The 15,932-nt window shown below is 41.3% G+C and overlaps 1 protein-coding gene and 1 pseudogene across 1 annotated transcript; both read left to right on the top strand.

Annotated features, from left to right (window-relative positions):
- Nucleotides 1–4,241: 4,241 nt before the first annotated feature.
- GPR135 (G protein-coupled receptor 135) lies at nucleotides 4,242–6,124 on the top strand. Its single transcript, XM_036734199.1, has one exon. The coding sequence runs from the start codon at nucleotides 4,245–4,247 to the stop codon at nucleotides 5,889–5,891; it is 1,647 nt and encodes a 548-aa protein (XP_036590094.1). The 5' UTR covers nucleotides 4,242–4,244; the 3' UTR covers nucleotides 5,892–6,124.
- A 2,236-nt stretch (nucleotides 6,125–8,360) lies between these two features.
- LOC118827866 lies at nucleotides 8,361–8,809 on the top strand (annotated as a pseudogene).
- The last annotated feature ends 7,123 nt before the right edge of the window (nucleotides 8,810–15,932 follow it).

The following is a 15,932-nucleotide window of genomic DNA, read 5'->3' as shown; positions in this document are numbered from 1 at the left end:
AAATGATAAGTAATATATAGATACTAAAACCATAAGTATTATCTGTAATGGGGATAAGCTACAAGCCTTCCCAATAAGATCAGGGGTAAAGCCATGATGCCTATTATCACCATTATCTTTCAGTATTGTACTAGAAGTGCCAACTATCACAATAAGAGAAGAAAAAGGAATTGAAGGAATTAGAATAGTCAATGAGGAACCAAACTATCACTCTTTGCAGACGATATGATAGTATACTTAGAGAACCCTAGAGAATGAACTAAAAAACTAGTTGAAATAGTTAACAGCAAAGTTGAAGGATATAAATAAACCCATATAAATCATCAGCATTTCTATTTATTACTGACAAAGTCCAGCAGGTAGAGATGGAAAGAGAAATTCCATTTAAAATAACTAGACAATACAAAATACTTAATAATCTGCCAAGACAAACCCAGGAACTATATGAACGCAATTATAAAGCATTTTTCATACAAATAAAGTCAGATCTGAACAATTAGAAAAATATTGAATATGAAAAAAAAATGTAGCCTAACTGTACCAGGTCTCAAACTGTATTATAAAGCAAAAATCATCAAAACAATCTGGTACTAGATAGAGGGGTGGATCAGTGGAATAGATTGGGTACACAGTACAAAGTATGTAATGACTATAGTAATATAGTGTTTGATTAGAGAAATGCAGATTAAAACAACTCTGAGGTACCACTTCACACCTATCAAATTGTTTAATATGACAGAAAAGAAAAATGACAAATGTTGGAGGGAATGTAAAAAAATTGGGACAGTAAAGCACTGTTGGTGGAGTTGTGAACTGATCCAACCATTCTGGAGAGCAATTTGGAACTATGCCCAAATGGCTATAAAAACTATACACAACCTTTGACCCAGCAATACCACTAGTAAGTCTGTATCCTAAAGAGATTTTTTACTTTTGGTTTTTTTTGGGGGGGGGTGGGGTTTGAAGGGGGAAAGGCAGGGCAATTGGAGTTAAGTGATTTGCCTGAGGTCACACAGCTAGCAGGTGCGTTAACTGTCTGAGGCTGGATTTGAACTCAGATCCTCCTGACTCCAGGGCTGGTGTTCTACTCACTGCACCACCTAGCTGCCCTTAGAAGGAGATTTTTTAAAAAGGAAAAGGACTTATTTGTACAAAAATATTTGTAGCAGTTCTTTTTGTGGTGGCAAAGAATTGGAAAGTGAGAGGATGTTCATAAATTGGGGAATGGCTGAACAAGTTGCGGTATATGATTGTGACGGAATACTATTGTGCTATAAGAAGTGATAAGCAGGATGCTTTCAGAAAAAACCTGGAAAGACTCACAGGAACTGATGCAGAATAAAGTGAGCAGAACCAGGAGAACTGGTACAAAGTAACAGCAATATTGTAATATAAACTGTGAATGATTTATTTAGCTATTCTCAGCAATATAATAGTCCAAGATAATTCTGAAGGACTTATGATGAAAAATGCTATCTCCAGGGAAAGAACTTAAGAACTCTAAATGCAGATCAAAGCATACTTTTTTGCATGTTTTTCTTGTTTTTTTTAATGGGGGGGTGTCTGTGTTTTCTTTCACAACATGACTAACATAGAAGTACGCTTTGCATGACTGTACATGTATAACCTATATCAAACCGCTTGCCTTCTCAATATTGGGGAGGGGAGAGAGAGAGGGAGAGAATTTGTAACTCAAAACTTAAAAAAACAAATTTTTTAAAAATTGTTTTCATATGTAATTGGGAAAAATAAAATATTAAACAGCAGGAAAAGAAAGAATTCACTGATCACCTCCTAAAAAAGATCTCAAAATGAAAACTAGGAATATTATAGGCAAATTCTGGAGCTCCAAGATCAAGGAAAAAAATATTGCAAGCATCCAGAAAGAAACAATTCAAACACTGGGGAGCCACAGCCAGGATCATACAAGAAGATCTGGGAGACTATTGTGCACAGCAATAGCAATGTTGTGATGATAATCACCTGTGAAAGACCTGGCCATTCTGATCAGTACAGTGATCCAAGATGATTACAAAAGGACTCATGATGAAAAAAAGAATGCTACCCATTCCCAGAGAGAGAAGTGATGAACTCTGAGTGCAAACTGAAGTATTATTTTCTTGCTTTTTTTGTGATATGGCTAACATGGAGATATGTTTTGCATGAGTTCACATGTATATTTGATAGATTATTTGCCTTCTCAGTGGGTGGGGGGAGGTGTGGGGAAGAGGAAGAGAATCTGGAACTGAAAATTTAAAAAGAAAAGAATGTTAAATAATTAATATAAAAATAAAATAATCATTTCATATGTATTTTAAATGATGAAATAGATAGTTTCAGTGAACCCTGGGAAGACGTGTATGAACTAATGCAGAGTGAAGTCAGCATGAACATCTTTGAATGACTTAAGAGCTTTGATCAAAGAAATAACTAACTATAGTTCCAGAGAGCCCATGATTAAGAATGCTACCCACCTTCTGAGACAAAAGTAATGGATTCAACACTATTAATTAGAGAGATGCAAATCAAAACAACTCTGAGGTACCACATCACACCTATCAGATTGGCGAATGTGACAAAACAAGAAAATGGTAAATGTTGGAGAAGATGTGGGAAAGTTGGGACACTAATGCATTGTTGGTGGAGCTGTGAGCTGATCCAAACATTCTGGAGAGCAATTTGGAACTATGCCCAAAGGGCTATAAAAATGTGCATACCCTTTGACCCTGCAATACCACTTCTAGACCTGTAGGCCAAAGAGATCATAAAAATGGGAAAAGGACTCACATGTACAAAAATATTTATAGCAGCTCTATTTGTAGTGGCCAAGAATGGAAATTGAGGGGATGCCCATCAATTGGGGAATGGCTGAACAAGTTGTGGTATGTGAATGTAATGGAATACTATTGTGTTATAAGAAATGATGAACAGAAAAACCTGGAAAGATTTATATGAGCTGATACTGAGTGATGTGAACAGAACCAGGAGAATATTGTACACAGTAACAGCCACAGTGTGCTACGACTGATTTTGATAGACTTAGCCCTTCTCAGCAATGCAAGGACCTAAAACAATTCCAAAGGACTCACGATGGAAAATGCCATGCACATCCAGAGAAAAAGTATGGAGTCTGAATGCAGAGTAAAGCAGACTATTTTTGTTTTGTTTTGTTGTTTTTCTTCCTCATGGTTTCTCCCATTTGTTATAATTTTTCTGTACAATATAACTATTGTAAAAATATGTTTGGTAGTAATATACACACACACATATGTAGAGTCTATGTCGGATTGCATGTCATCTTGGGGAGGGAGGGGGGAGGGAGAGGAGAAAATTTAAAACTTATGGAAGTGAATGTTGACAACTAAAAATAAATAAACTAATAAAAAGTAATGGATTGAAGATGCAGAATGAGACATACATTTTTGAATATGACTAATGTGAGGAGTTATATTGCTTGATTATACACATTTGTTTAAAAAAGGTTTTCTTTTTCTTAAGGGGAGGGAAGGTAAGGAAAGAAATGCCCATTTATTCAAGAAATTAGTTTTTTTCAGCCGCATCATCAGCAAACCCAGTAAAAATAAAAAGAATTTATTAGGCAATGTGCCGAGGCACTGAAGATATGAAGACAGGATGAAAACTTGGTCTTGCCCTCAAGGGATAACCTCAAAGACTTTCATAATCATTTTTGTGAGTGAATATAATATTATATTCTTATCCTGCTCATATGGAAGGTGAAGCACTGGATTCAATGAGCCGAATTTGCCGCCCAGCAAGACAGAATGAAAGAAGACTGGCAAAAACTGGTCAAATTCAGTTCAGTGCAGCAAATGTGTAGCAAGCCCCTCCTAAGTTTGGAGATAGCGTACTTTTCTCCCTAAGCCGCGTGGAAGCAGGAGTACCGCAGGAAGACCAAGGTCACTCCACCATTGTCAGTTGACCAGCCCACATCTCGCTCCCTCTTACCAGGTCAGGTTTGGGTGTGTCAAGCGAGAAAGCGCTTTCTCGCGCTGGTTGTGCGTCAACACCCGGTTGGTATGGCAACCGCCTGAGCCCAGCCGTCACCAGCTCCCAGAGCCCCCAGGGGCGGCAGACCTGGGGCGATGGGTACGGGGTCTGTGGCTCCTCCTCTTCTCCCTCCTCCCTACCTGCCCTGTAGGTCAAGGGGTGTCCTCGGGTTTCAGAGGGGCAGCCTCGGCTCTGGCCCGGCTGAGGTATGAACGGTCCGGTCTTCGCGGAGCCCCATGGAGGAGGAGCCGCCGCCGCCGCCGCTGCCGCCTTCCACGCCCACGCCGCCCCCTCTCTCCGCCTCCAAGATCGCCCAGATGAGCAACCTGACGAGCCTGGGCGCCGCCCGCGGCGGGGGCAGCCTGCGCCCAGAGGCGGCCCTGGGTTCAGGCTCCTCGTCTGGCGCTGCGCGGGCCGCGAGCTTCCACGCGGCCGTGATCTCCTTTACTACCGTGGCGGCCGTGGCGGCCGAGGCGCGGGAGAGCCGGGGCGGCGGCGGCAGCGGCGGCGGCCTGGCTGGGGCCGAGAAGGCCGGGCCGGGCAGCAGCATCCCCAGCAGCAGCAGCATCTCCAACAGCAGCGGCATCCCCAACAGCAGCAGCATCTCCAGCGAGGATCCCGTCCCGGCGGCGACGGGGGCGAAGCGGCTGCTGCTGGAGCCCTGGGCGGCCGTGGCGGCGCAGGCGCTCGTGCTGCTGCTCATCTTCCTGCTCTCCAGCCTGGGCAATTGCGCCGTGATGGGGGTGATCGTGAAGCACCGGCAGCTCCGAACCGTGACCAACGCCTTCATCCTGTCGCTGTCCTTATCTGACCTGCTCACCGCCCTGCTCTGCCTGCCCGCCGCCTTCCTGGCCCTCTTCACTCCCCACGGCGGCCGCCTAGACGGCCCCCCAGCGGCCCGGCCCTGGCAGCGCTTCTGCACCGCCAGCCGCTTCTTCGGCTCCTGCTTCGGCATCGTGTCCACCCTGACCATGACCCTCATCTCCCTGGACCGCTACAACGCCATCGTGAGGCACCCCGGGGAGAAGATTGGCTGGCGCAGGGCCCTGCTGCTCTTGGTCACCGTTTGGCTCGTGGCAGTGGGTCTCTCTTTCCCTTGGGATCTCTTGGGGGGCTCCGAGGGGGAGTGGGGCGAGGATGCTCAAGTCGGACCGAAGCAGAGTTTCCACCGCTGCCTATACATCTCCTATCCGGGTCCCTCCCGCCTGGGTCCCACCTACAACGTCTGGCTGATCGTGACCTGTTACCTGTTTCCCTTTGGGATCATGTGCTTCTGTCTCTATCAGATTTGCAAGACCGTGAGGTTGTCGGAAATTAGAGTGCGGCCGGTGACAACCTACGCCCACCTGTTGCGCTTCTACAGAGAAATGCGCACAGCGACCACTGTGCTCATCATGATTGTTTTCATTATTTTCTGCTGGGGACCCTACTGCCTCCTGGTGCTGTTCACAGCTGCAGCCGGGGCTGCAGGTGCCCAGACACCTCCATTCCACCCGGTCCTGAATACCATAGCCATATGGATGGCCTGGGCAAATGGAGCCATAAACCCTCTCATATATGCCATCCGCAACCCCAACATTTCCATACTGCTGAGGCACAAACGGGAGGAAGGCTACAGGACTAGAAATGTAGCCGCCTACTTGTCTAGCCACAACCGAAATCTGGAGGCCAGAAGCGTGGCTAATCGTCTCCGAGAACGCTATACCCACAGGCTTGGCGTGTGCACTAGAGTGTCCTCTTGCAGTTCTACTAATGGCGGAGGAGGAGGGGATGTGGCCATGTGGGCTTGTAGAAATCCAGCCCTACTCTTCTGCCGAGATGGCCTGCCAGACACCTCATCTGAAGTAGCCATGCAGGGTAAAACGGCAGACACTAGTCTCTAAAAGTGTGTGCATGGATCAAACCAAGAGCTACCAACAGGAGTATTCCATCCTTTACATTTTGGGGCTAGGGGAATTCCATTGAGGATCACTGGAGTCCCTGAGAACCAAACATTTTACGCTGAAAGAAAACAAGAGAGGGTAGTACTTGCCGTTTCCAGAAAGGCTGATTCACACACACACACACACACACACACACACACTTATGTTTTTGCAAAAGTGCCAAGACTGATGTAAATTGCAAAAAAGAAAAAAAAATTAAACCAACATGACTGACCATGGTGAATTGTAAGTGCCAAAAAAAAAAGACCAAAACCAAATACCAGACCACCTAAAGCCCATATGTATAGGAACCACACTGTGAAAAACAAAAATACAATGTCTTTGAAAGAGGTTATTGCTATTTATTCAAATGCACAAAAGGTCTCCAGCTATGCGATGGAAAACTAGATACTTTGATCAACTTGTATTAAGATTGGCCTCTAAATGACCCATATTTAACAAAATTGACAATCAGAATCTACCAATTTATAGAAAATACAACTTGTGTATTTTGGCATAGGGTATAAGGAAAGAACAGTTCTTATCCTCACATATCTTACTATGCTTTCCTCATGGATTTATGGGGGAAGTAGTCCTGGCCTGGACCAAATTTAGAAACAGGAAAATATTATATTTAGGTGTTAGATGCAAAAAAACAGTTCAGGAAGAACAAAAACTGCAAGATATGATTATAAGGAAACATAACTGATTAGATAAACTGCAAAATACACATCTAATTCAATGTTGACTTTTCAAGTCGTCACCTTAGGAAGACTTAAAACATATTTGGTGCTCCTTTCTTTGGTATGACCTAGAATTTGCAGTGCATTCTTTTGAATATCCTTAGTAGCAGCAAATCTGGGTTCTTTGAAAGTGGATATGACTCTTAGATAAAGTTAAAAGCAAGTATGATGAATAAGGTGGGTGATCAAACAGAGATAATCTCATAGCTGATCAATATTACTATAAAATAACGAGTGATATTGGTTTTGTTGTGTAGCATATAAATTAACTCTGAAGGCAATTCCAAAAGAAGAGTTCTAGAAATGTTTGGGGCAGTGGCAACACAATTTGATGAATTCCGTGGCTTCCCAGGTTGACTACTCTGAAAGACAATGGTCATTTGAAAGTAGACATTCTGACATTTTTTTTAAAAAGTCAGTCTCATTGCTCTATAGTTAAATGGTCCATATAACTATAATTTTTAAGCCCAGCTCACATTCCAGGCATATCTTGGTCATATTTTTTAGAGAGAATAACTATAAATAGGTTATGTTTCAAGGGCATTGTAGGTCTAGAATGATAGCTGTACTATGCTGGTCAAGTGGTTAATTAGATGTATCCAGAAATTACTGAAAAGTTCTTTAAAAATTAATTGCTTGGCTACAGTTAAAATAATACCAAAAAAAGCACAACCTAGGAAACTTTTCAAATGAAATGCCATTGCACTCAAATTCTTTGACTCAATTTTTAAGAGATGCTCTTGTGTTTTCTTCCTCAATCCCCTTCTTTCTCCCTATTCTCTTTTCCCTTCCCTCTTCTCCCTCACCCCAAAGAGGCTCAGGACTTCGTAGCCTTAATTTAACACTGAAAATTAGGCATGATATTCATCATCATCCTACTTTCTGAAGACTTAAATGTGAAATGGTATCCAGTATTTTTCTTATACAATACTAAAAGATGTTTTAATAATTTTTTGTTTGTGAGAAGTCAGTATACATCATTATTTTGTAATCAAAACCTACAATAAATGGTCTTTTATGCAAAAATTACAAATGCAATTTCGTTATTCCTTTCTGTGTGGATAATGAGATATGCCTCATAATGTAACAATTAGCTAACTGCAGAGTCCAAAAGACCGGAGTCTAAGTTTTAACCTCTGACACCTACTAGCTAGGTGATCCTGGACAAGTCACTGACCTCAGGGTCCCAGGCAACTCCCTAAGACTAAAACTTATACATGTGTTGCTGATTGGGAAGTTTCTACCCAGGGGGTTCCCCACGCCAATAAAATCAAGATTTGGGGAAAATGAAATAAAAATAGTAGATGAGAGTAGGAGTAACTATTAGAAGTATGTATTAAGGATGTCTTGGGTTCTAGTTCCTTGCTAAGTCACAAAGTAAATTGTACAGTCAGCCCTCTCTCATAACTTATGCTCTTTCCACAGTGAGGAAAGTAGCCTCAAGTGTGACCAGAAGTATTGTTCTTATATTGTGTAGATGCAAGAATTTTAGTTCACTTAATGGAGTTATGATTAAAAAAAGAGTCATGGGCTGCACATAAGGACAAATTGCTGTCCCAGTTAGTGGGACAAAAGAGGAATTTCAGTAGCTGTTTGAATAAAAGATGAAAAGAGGCTAAGAGAACTGGTTAAGTGGGGGAAATGTTGGGATGTTTCAAAAATAGGGTACTGCTTTTCTGGCTCCTCGATCGCCATGGCGCCCGTGAAGAAATCTGTGATGAAGGGCGGCAAAAAAAGAAGCAAGTCCTCAAATTTACCCTGGATTGTACCCATCCTGTGGAAGATGGGATTATGGATGCAGCTAATTTTGAGCAGTTCTTACAAGAACGAATCAAAGTGAATGGAAAAGCTGGCAACCTCGGGGGCGGAGTTGTGACCATTGAGAGAAGCAAGAGCAAGATCACCGTGACGTCAGAGGTGCCGTTTTCTAAAAGGTATTTGAAGTACCTGACAAAGAAGTACTTAAAGAAGAACAATCTTCGAGATTGGCTTCGGGTGGTGGCCAATAGCAAGGAGAGTTACGAATTACGGTACTTCCAGATCAACCAGGATGAAGAAGAGGAAGAGGAGGAGGATTAAACCCTCTTGGGTCTGGAAACGTTTTGTATATGATCTCGAATAAAACTTGAACCAAAAAAAAAAACCAAAAAAAAATAGGGTACTGCCTGAGAAGAGAATTTGAAGACAGAAGTGTCATAAAACTAAATTGTTGTTGTTGTTTGTTGTTCATCCTTCATTCTTGAAGAGGACCAGTGACATCAGGAGGGTGATGTCTTGACTTGCAATTGGATTTAAGTGAGGCAGAGCTGTGTAAAATCATCAACCTCACTCTTTCCTCCGGAGTCAACACAGTCCAGTGGCAATGGCCCAGGATGCAGTAGAAGACTTGTCCTCTATAAGCTAAGGTCTTTCCCAAGTCTCAATTTGTCTGAGACAATACCCTTTAAGTAGTTAAAAGCTAGGTAAGAATTAAGGCAAAAGAAGGCCAAATTTGATTTTATAAAAGAATCAATCTGGACAGAGGAATTTTATAATATACAGATAAAAGAAGACAATCTGGGGAGTCTGGGAACAAAAGGGATAGGCTGCTATGAAAGGCTCTGAATACCAGAAGATCATGCTAATCTGTCCTTTATCTACCACATATGTCTACAGAAAAGGGGAGGTTAAGTCAAAGCAATCTATAGAGAAAATAGTGGTGACCTTAAGGTAGAAGTTGATAGGTGGGCAAATTCAGGACATCAAGTTGCACTAGTTCCTCATGACCAATAAGAAAACATGTATGGTATTACAGTGTAATAGAAGGATTCTCATCTCTTGCTGGAGGACTAAGGCTGTAGATGTAGGCACGGAAAGGATAATAAAGCTTCCAGGAGGTGTTATCAAGAAGAAAAAATAACAGTAGAATCTGGAAAGGGACTGGGATGAATCCATTGTCTCTGTAAGGGGAAATGGCCACACATTACTGGTGTCTGATAAAAGTAGGATACTGTACAAGGGTCAGAAAACAATCCTGCTATGCTTCTCATAAATCAGACTCTTATTGGAGTGTTTCATTTCAACTGAGGGGTTCTTTGGACTTTAAAAAGGATATGGAAAATTTGGGGAATCTCAAAAGATAATAGTTACTGAAAACTATACAGATGGAAAAATATCTGTTTCAAGTAAAGGTCAAAGGAATTAAGCTATTTATACTTCGAGAAGAAAAGCCTCAGTTTCCTTAACTGTAAAATTAGAACACTTATAGCACCTACCTCTCAGGGTTGTTGTGAGGATCAAATGGGATAATAACTATAAAGAACTTAGCACAGTGCTTGGCACATCGTAGGTGTTATACAAATGTTAGCTGTTATTATTATCACTGTTATAACTATTACTATTATTACTCTTTTTAAATAATGGTTTTGAGCAATTAGTCTTTATAGAACAAAAGGAAAGGAAAATTAAAGCAGAAGACATTTCAGTTAAACACAAAGAAGCCTAATCATGAAGGTAACAAACATAAGCATTTATGGAATCCTTGTCTCTTAAGGTTTTCGAAAAGGGTATTAATAGTCTTTGCTACCCCGGATGGTTTGAACTAGAGGTCTCCAACCTCTTCCTAAAGAGAAAGTCTTCTGATGAGGATGAGGAGAAGGTGTGTGTGGGGGGGGGCAGGGAGCAAGAGAGAGAGACAGAGAGAGCGAGAGAGAGCAAGAGCGAGAGCGAGAGAGATAGAGAGAGAGAGAGAGAGAGAGAGAGAGAGAGAGAGAGAGAGATAGTAAGAGCAAGAGAGAGAGAGAAAGAGAGAGATAGCAAGAGAGAGAGAGAGAGAGAAAGAGAAAGCAATAGCAAGAGAAAGAAGAATGGGAACTCACTTATAGGGGATGTTAGACTTAATCCATCCAAGAAAAATCCTGAATGACTTTTGGGGTTTTTTCAGCATGTATGAAGGAAAAGAGGGGTTTATTGAGATGAAAGTAGATTATTTACAAAAGTCTAGGTTTTCAAAGCAAGACAAAGCTATATGAAGAACAGAAAATATATTAGCAATTTATCAAGGCGACCTCTGTTGAATATCAGCTAAAGTATCTTATCAAATTTCTCTTTAGTTTGAAGTTACTTAAAATAGAATATTGCAATGTAGGGAATATGGTTTTGAAATTTTAACAACTTTTAAGATGTCTAGGACTGAGGGCTGTTTTGTTACCGATTGATCTGGCCAAAAAAGAAAAGAAAAGAAATAAGCAAAGACAAACCCTCATCACCTAATAAGCAGCCTTCTGGTTCTTAACCTCTCTGTACTGACTGATCAAGGATAAACAACAGGCATATATTTCACCAGGAGTACATTCAAAGTTTTTTCAGTTTGGTACTGTGTGTACTCTGATGGCATAGCCTTGGAGTACCTAGGGTCACTGTCATGCTACAGTGAAGCATCAGAATAGGATTTTAATAGAAATCACTATTTCCATGTTGATTGGCAAAGACAAAAAAAGGGGAGATCAGAAGGTACTAAAAATCTCAGGTTTAGGCAGTCTACAAACACTCAGTTAACATAAACATAAGCAAATATACAACTATAAAGACAAGGAAGAAGAGGAGGAGGAGGGAGAGGGAAAGTGGAAGGAGAAGAAGGGGAAAGGGAGATGGGGGAAAGGGAGAGAAGGAGGAGGACAAGGAGGAGAAAGAGAAGGAGGAGAAGAAGAAGATTAAGGAGAAGGATGAGGAGGAGGAGACAGGCACTGTGCTTAATAGACAATATGCAAAAAAATTATGTACTATACAAGATAATAGAATAAATTGGAGGTAATCTTTGAAGGTTGGGATTGGGCTGAAAAGGGCTTCTTGCAGAAGGTAGGATTTGAATCGAATTTTAAGGGAAGCCAGGAGGAGGTGAGGAGAGAGCATTCTAGGCATGGGAGGAAGACCAATAAAATGAACAGAGTTGGGAAATAGAGTGCCTTGTACAAGGAATAGCTAGGGGAAAAAACCAAAGAAACAAGGAATCATTAGAAAGTTAATGCCCGTGGATAGTAGATGATGGAGAAGGGAGAAAAAGTATAGAAGACTGGCAGAGGAGGAAGAAACCTAATTGCGAAGGGCTTTAAAAACTCAATAAGATTTTCTTTTAATTTTGAAATAATAGAGAGCCACTGTAATTACTGAGTAGAAGCGTGTCATGGCAAAACCTGGGCTTTAGGAAAATCATTTTGGCAGCTGACAGTAGGATGGACTGGAGTGACAAGACACTTAAGGCAAGAAGACTAACCCAGCAAGCAATTGCAGTAGTCTAGACATGAGGTCATGAGGACCAGCACCAGAGTGGCCACAATGTCAAAGGAGGGAAGGGGAATAAAATCAAGAGATGCTGTGAAGGTAGAAACGATAGGACCTGATGACAAATTGGATATGTAGAGTGAATGAGAGTGAGGACTTAAGGAAGGCACCAAGATTCCAAACCTAGGTAACTGCAAGGATGGTGGTGCCCTCAACAGTAATAAGGAAGTTTAGAAGAGGGGAAGATTTGGGATAGAAAGATACGAATTCAATTTTGGAGAGGTTGCTTTTAAGATGTCTATAGAATGTCCAATTTGAGACTCCTGATAGGCAGTTGGTGATGCAAGACTGGACCTCAAGAGAAAGGCTAGGGCTGGATAAATAGAGCTGAGAATATTCTGCATACAGATGATAATCAATAATTGATGTTGAGGTCACCAAGTGAAGTAGTACGAAGGAGAAGAAAAGAGGACCTAGGAAGGACCTGTGAAAGATATTCACAGTCAGTGGGCATGATAATTCAGTAAAGGATGTTGAGAAGAAGCAAACAAAGAGGTAATAAGAAATGGGGAAGATACGGACTTCGTAACAATCTGGAAAAACCTACACGATATAATGCTGAGTGAGCGGAGCAGAGCCAGGAGAACATTGTACACAACCACAGATATATGGATTCTGTGAGGACCAACCCTGACATACTTCGCTCTTCTCAGCAACATAAGGTGCAAGGACAACTCCAGGGGACTCACGATGGAGAATGCGATCTTCATCCAGAGAAAGAACTGTGAAGTTTGAATGCAGATTGAGGCGCACTTCATTCTCGCCTTTTTTCTTCTCTTTTGTTTTTGTTTTTGGTTTTTTTTTTTTTTTGGTTCTGTCTCTTCTTTCTCATGATTCACTCCATTGGTCATAATTCTTCTCCACAACTTGACTAGTGTATAAATTAATTCAATGCGAAGTTATACATGGTAGTTATATGAGATTCCATGCCATCTTGGGGAGGGAGGGGGAGGGAGGGGAGAAAATCTGGATCTCAAAATTATGTAGAACCGTGTGTTGTAAACTAAAAATAAAAATAAATTTAAAAAAAAGAATCAGGAAAGAGAAGTGTCATGAAAAACTAGAGAGAAGCATGCAGGAAAAGAGGGTGATGGCAATATCACGGGCTACAGACAGGTTAAGAAGGATGAGGACTGAGGAAAGACTATTAGATTTTGCAATTAAGAAATTCCTGGTAACTCTGGCGAGAGCAGCTAATGTCTGTTGGAGAGGATAAAAAAATAGAAAAATTCAGGCAGGAACTTAGCAAAATCCTTCATACTACAGAGGCAGGATGCTAGGCCTATCTAAACAGTTGTGCTTCTAGAAAGACTAACTCACTTCAGAGGCCTATGTGTAGATTAGGGAATGCTAACATTTAAAACTATGGGGAAATGTTTCTATGGGAAAAGATGGTGTCCCTAGTCAGGATAATGGAAAGCACTTGCCCAAACTAGAACTATTTCTTTCTAGAATATTCTAATCACAACTTAGTCACTGTGTCCTACTACTTATGCCTTCATTAATCTCTTAACTCTGTATGTCTCTTGTTAGTAGTGTGCTACCCTGCCTTCACTTTTCAACTGCATACCATCCCGATTTATTCTTTGTCTCTTCAACCTATTCAGGAGACAGTACATTGGCCAGCCGTCCTCCATTTTGGGGAGAGAACATGGCCATGAAACCTGCTGATGTGCCCACGGTTCACTTCTCCCCTTGTGTTGTTGTTATTTTTGTTCAGTCATTTCAGTCACATCCAACTCTTCGTGACACCATTTGGGGTTTTCTTGGCAAAGATGCTGGAGTGGTTTGCCATTTTCTTCTCCAGCTTATTGTACAGATGAGGAGCTAAAGCAAACAGGTTTAAGTGACTTGCCCAAGGTCACCCAGCTAGTGTCTGAAGCCAGATTTGAACTTAGGAAGATGAATCTTCCTGACTCTAGGCTGAGCACTCTGTCCACTGTGCCATCTAGCTGCCCTGCCTTGTGTACACAAGTAATAAAAATAATTTAACTAGGCCATGAAAATGAAGAGTATTAAATCAGTCCTTTGACAAAAATAAATTGGAACATGCATAATGGTCAGTGACTTCAATGTAAAAATCAACTTAGGGGATAACAATGAAAATTAAGTTAGAAAATGTGGTTAGGTATCAAGTGATTAAAAATAACAATGAATGATGAAAAGTAATTGCTTATACCTAGTGCTTTAATAGTTATAAGGTTTTTTTTCTCATTTGAAAGACAACAAACACTTTATAACACTGACTACCATGGCCCCCATTGCCTGAAGGCAAATTGTGTCCCATTTCATCCCTTCTCAGGGTTCTCTTGTGCCCTTAAAGGGATGGAGGTGTCTAGGAGCTCTGCAAATGTCTCCAGCCCCCAATGATGGTATTCTCTTAAAATACAGGGCATAGTCCCCTGTTCCCCAATTCCATTTGGCCACTAACAGATTAGCTCATACAAAAGGAATACTTAATTCAAAAGGCATAATCACAAATATACAAATTTACTCCCCAACATGTGGGAGGCATAATTTCCTCCCCTCTTCAAACCCCATACTACCTCAGTTTCTGAGGGGAATGGGATCAGGCTCATAGCTTAGCTCATTTCCTATTGAGCATAATACCTGGCCGAAATCGCCCTTCAGACTCAAGTTCTGGGTACTCTGGTTTCTCCAGCCTTCCTTGCTAGGCTGTCTGGCTTCAATATCTTCTTCAGAATCCTGGCTTCAACGTCATAAGGCTTGAACTCCCTCATCTGGTCTGGTAAGGATCACCTTGGTGAAACTGAGAAGGCTAAACAACACATCATAGAAACAAACACCCCCAGGCCCGTATCTCCAGAGCTGGGGTAAAACAGGGAGCAGGGGAAGGAAGTTCACCAGCTTAGGACATGGCATCTACTCTGTGGGTGAGCTGTGATCTTCATCCTCTGGATATAGCAGGAAAGAGTGTTTAGGGAAGAGGCAAAAGCCATAAAGAGTGACTGTGTCACTCTGGCCAGTTTTAAAGATGCAGACTTTTCAGCTGTTCAGTCAATCAAAGGAGGCTATGCCCAACTCCCATAGGAAGGGGATGCAGAGTGCTTCCATCTTAGGAGATTCGGCCATGCCCAGTCAAGCCCTTTAGAAATACTTCCATGTTAAGTGGTCTGGGCCTGCTCCAAAGGCACCTTTCCACATTTCCCCATTGGAAATTTGCCATCCCCAGCACATAGTCAGGAGTATATTTCATAACACAGTCCTCATCCCAAATGTGCCTTCAGAACAGTTCTCTGTGGTCTCTAGGGAGGCATAAGCAAGGTCCTTTCACTTACTTTTCCAGTTTTGTACAGTAAAGTCTCAAAATAGCCAGTACTCTATGATCATATACAATCCCCCATGTACAGATGAAAAAAAATTAGCCTCAAATACAAAGTTTTTCAGATTCAACAAAATATGAAGCATTTTACAAAGTTTGCCAAATATTTCTGCTTGATTTAGCCATCATTTTAAAGGGTCTTTTTCAACCTGTAAGCAAAAGGATTATCAAAGACAAAGAAAACTGACTGCAACAAGATTGAAATTTAATAATGCAACAGTAATTCCCTTGGTATTCTTTTTGGTGATTCCTCTCATAAAAACATATGTACCATTATAAGATTGTGAAGGTAATCACAGTGTAAATCCCCAAATGATGGTGCTACACTCTTGGCATTTCCTGAAACTAAAAATTGAGAGTACTCCTTATGTAAATTCTTCTCATCCGGAATAAAGATCCAATATAATTACTTTTGTGACTTTCCATATGGGGCAAAAACATCTGGGAAAACTAGTAATTTTCAGAGAAGAGGCCTCACCCATTTGCTGGTGAGCATCTTAAATTTTTCTAGTAATTTCTAGAAACTCCCAAATTATGAGATCGTATTTTTCTTATGTTCCCCCAAGGCTGAGCATAAAATTTTCTCTTCATATTAAT

The sequence above is a fragment of the Trichosurus vulpecula genome, chromosome 8 (assembly GCF_011100635.1).
Source record: "Trichosurus vulpecula isolate mTriVul1 chromosome 8, mTriVul1.pri, whole genome shotgun sequence".
Taxonomy (NCBI): domain Eukaryota; kingdom Metazoa; phylum Chordata; class Mammalia; order Diprotodontia; family Phalangeridae; genus Trichosurus; species Trichosurus vulpecula.
This window is presented reverse-complemented; position numbering and strand designations above follow the sequence as displayed.

Excerpts from the sequence above, each read along its gene's own strand:
- GPR135 (XM_036734199.1), top strand. The coding sequence starts at position 4,245 with ATGGAGGAGGAGCCGCCGCCGCCGCCGCTGCCGCCTTCCACGCCCACG.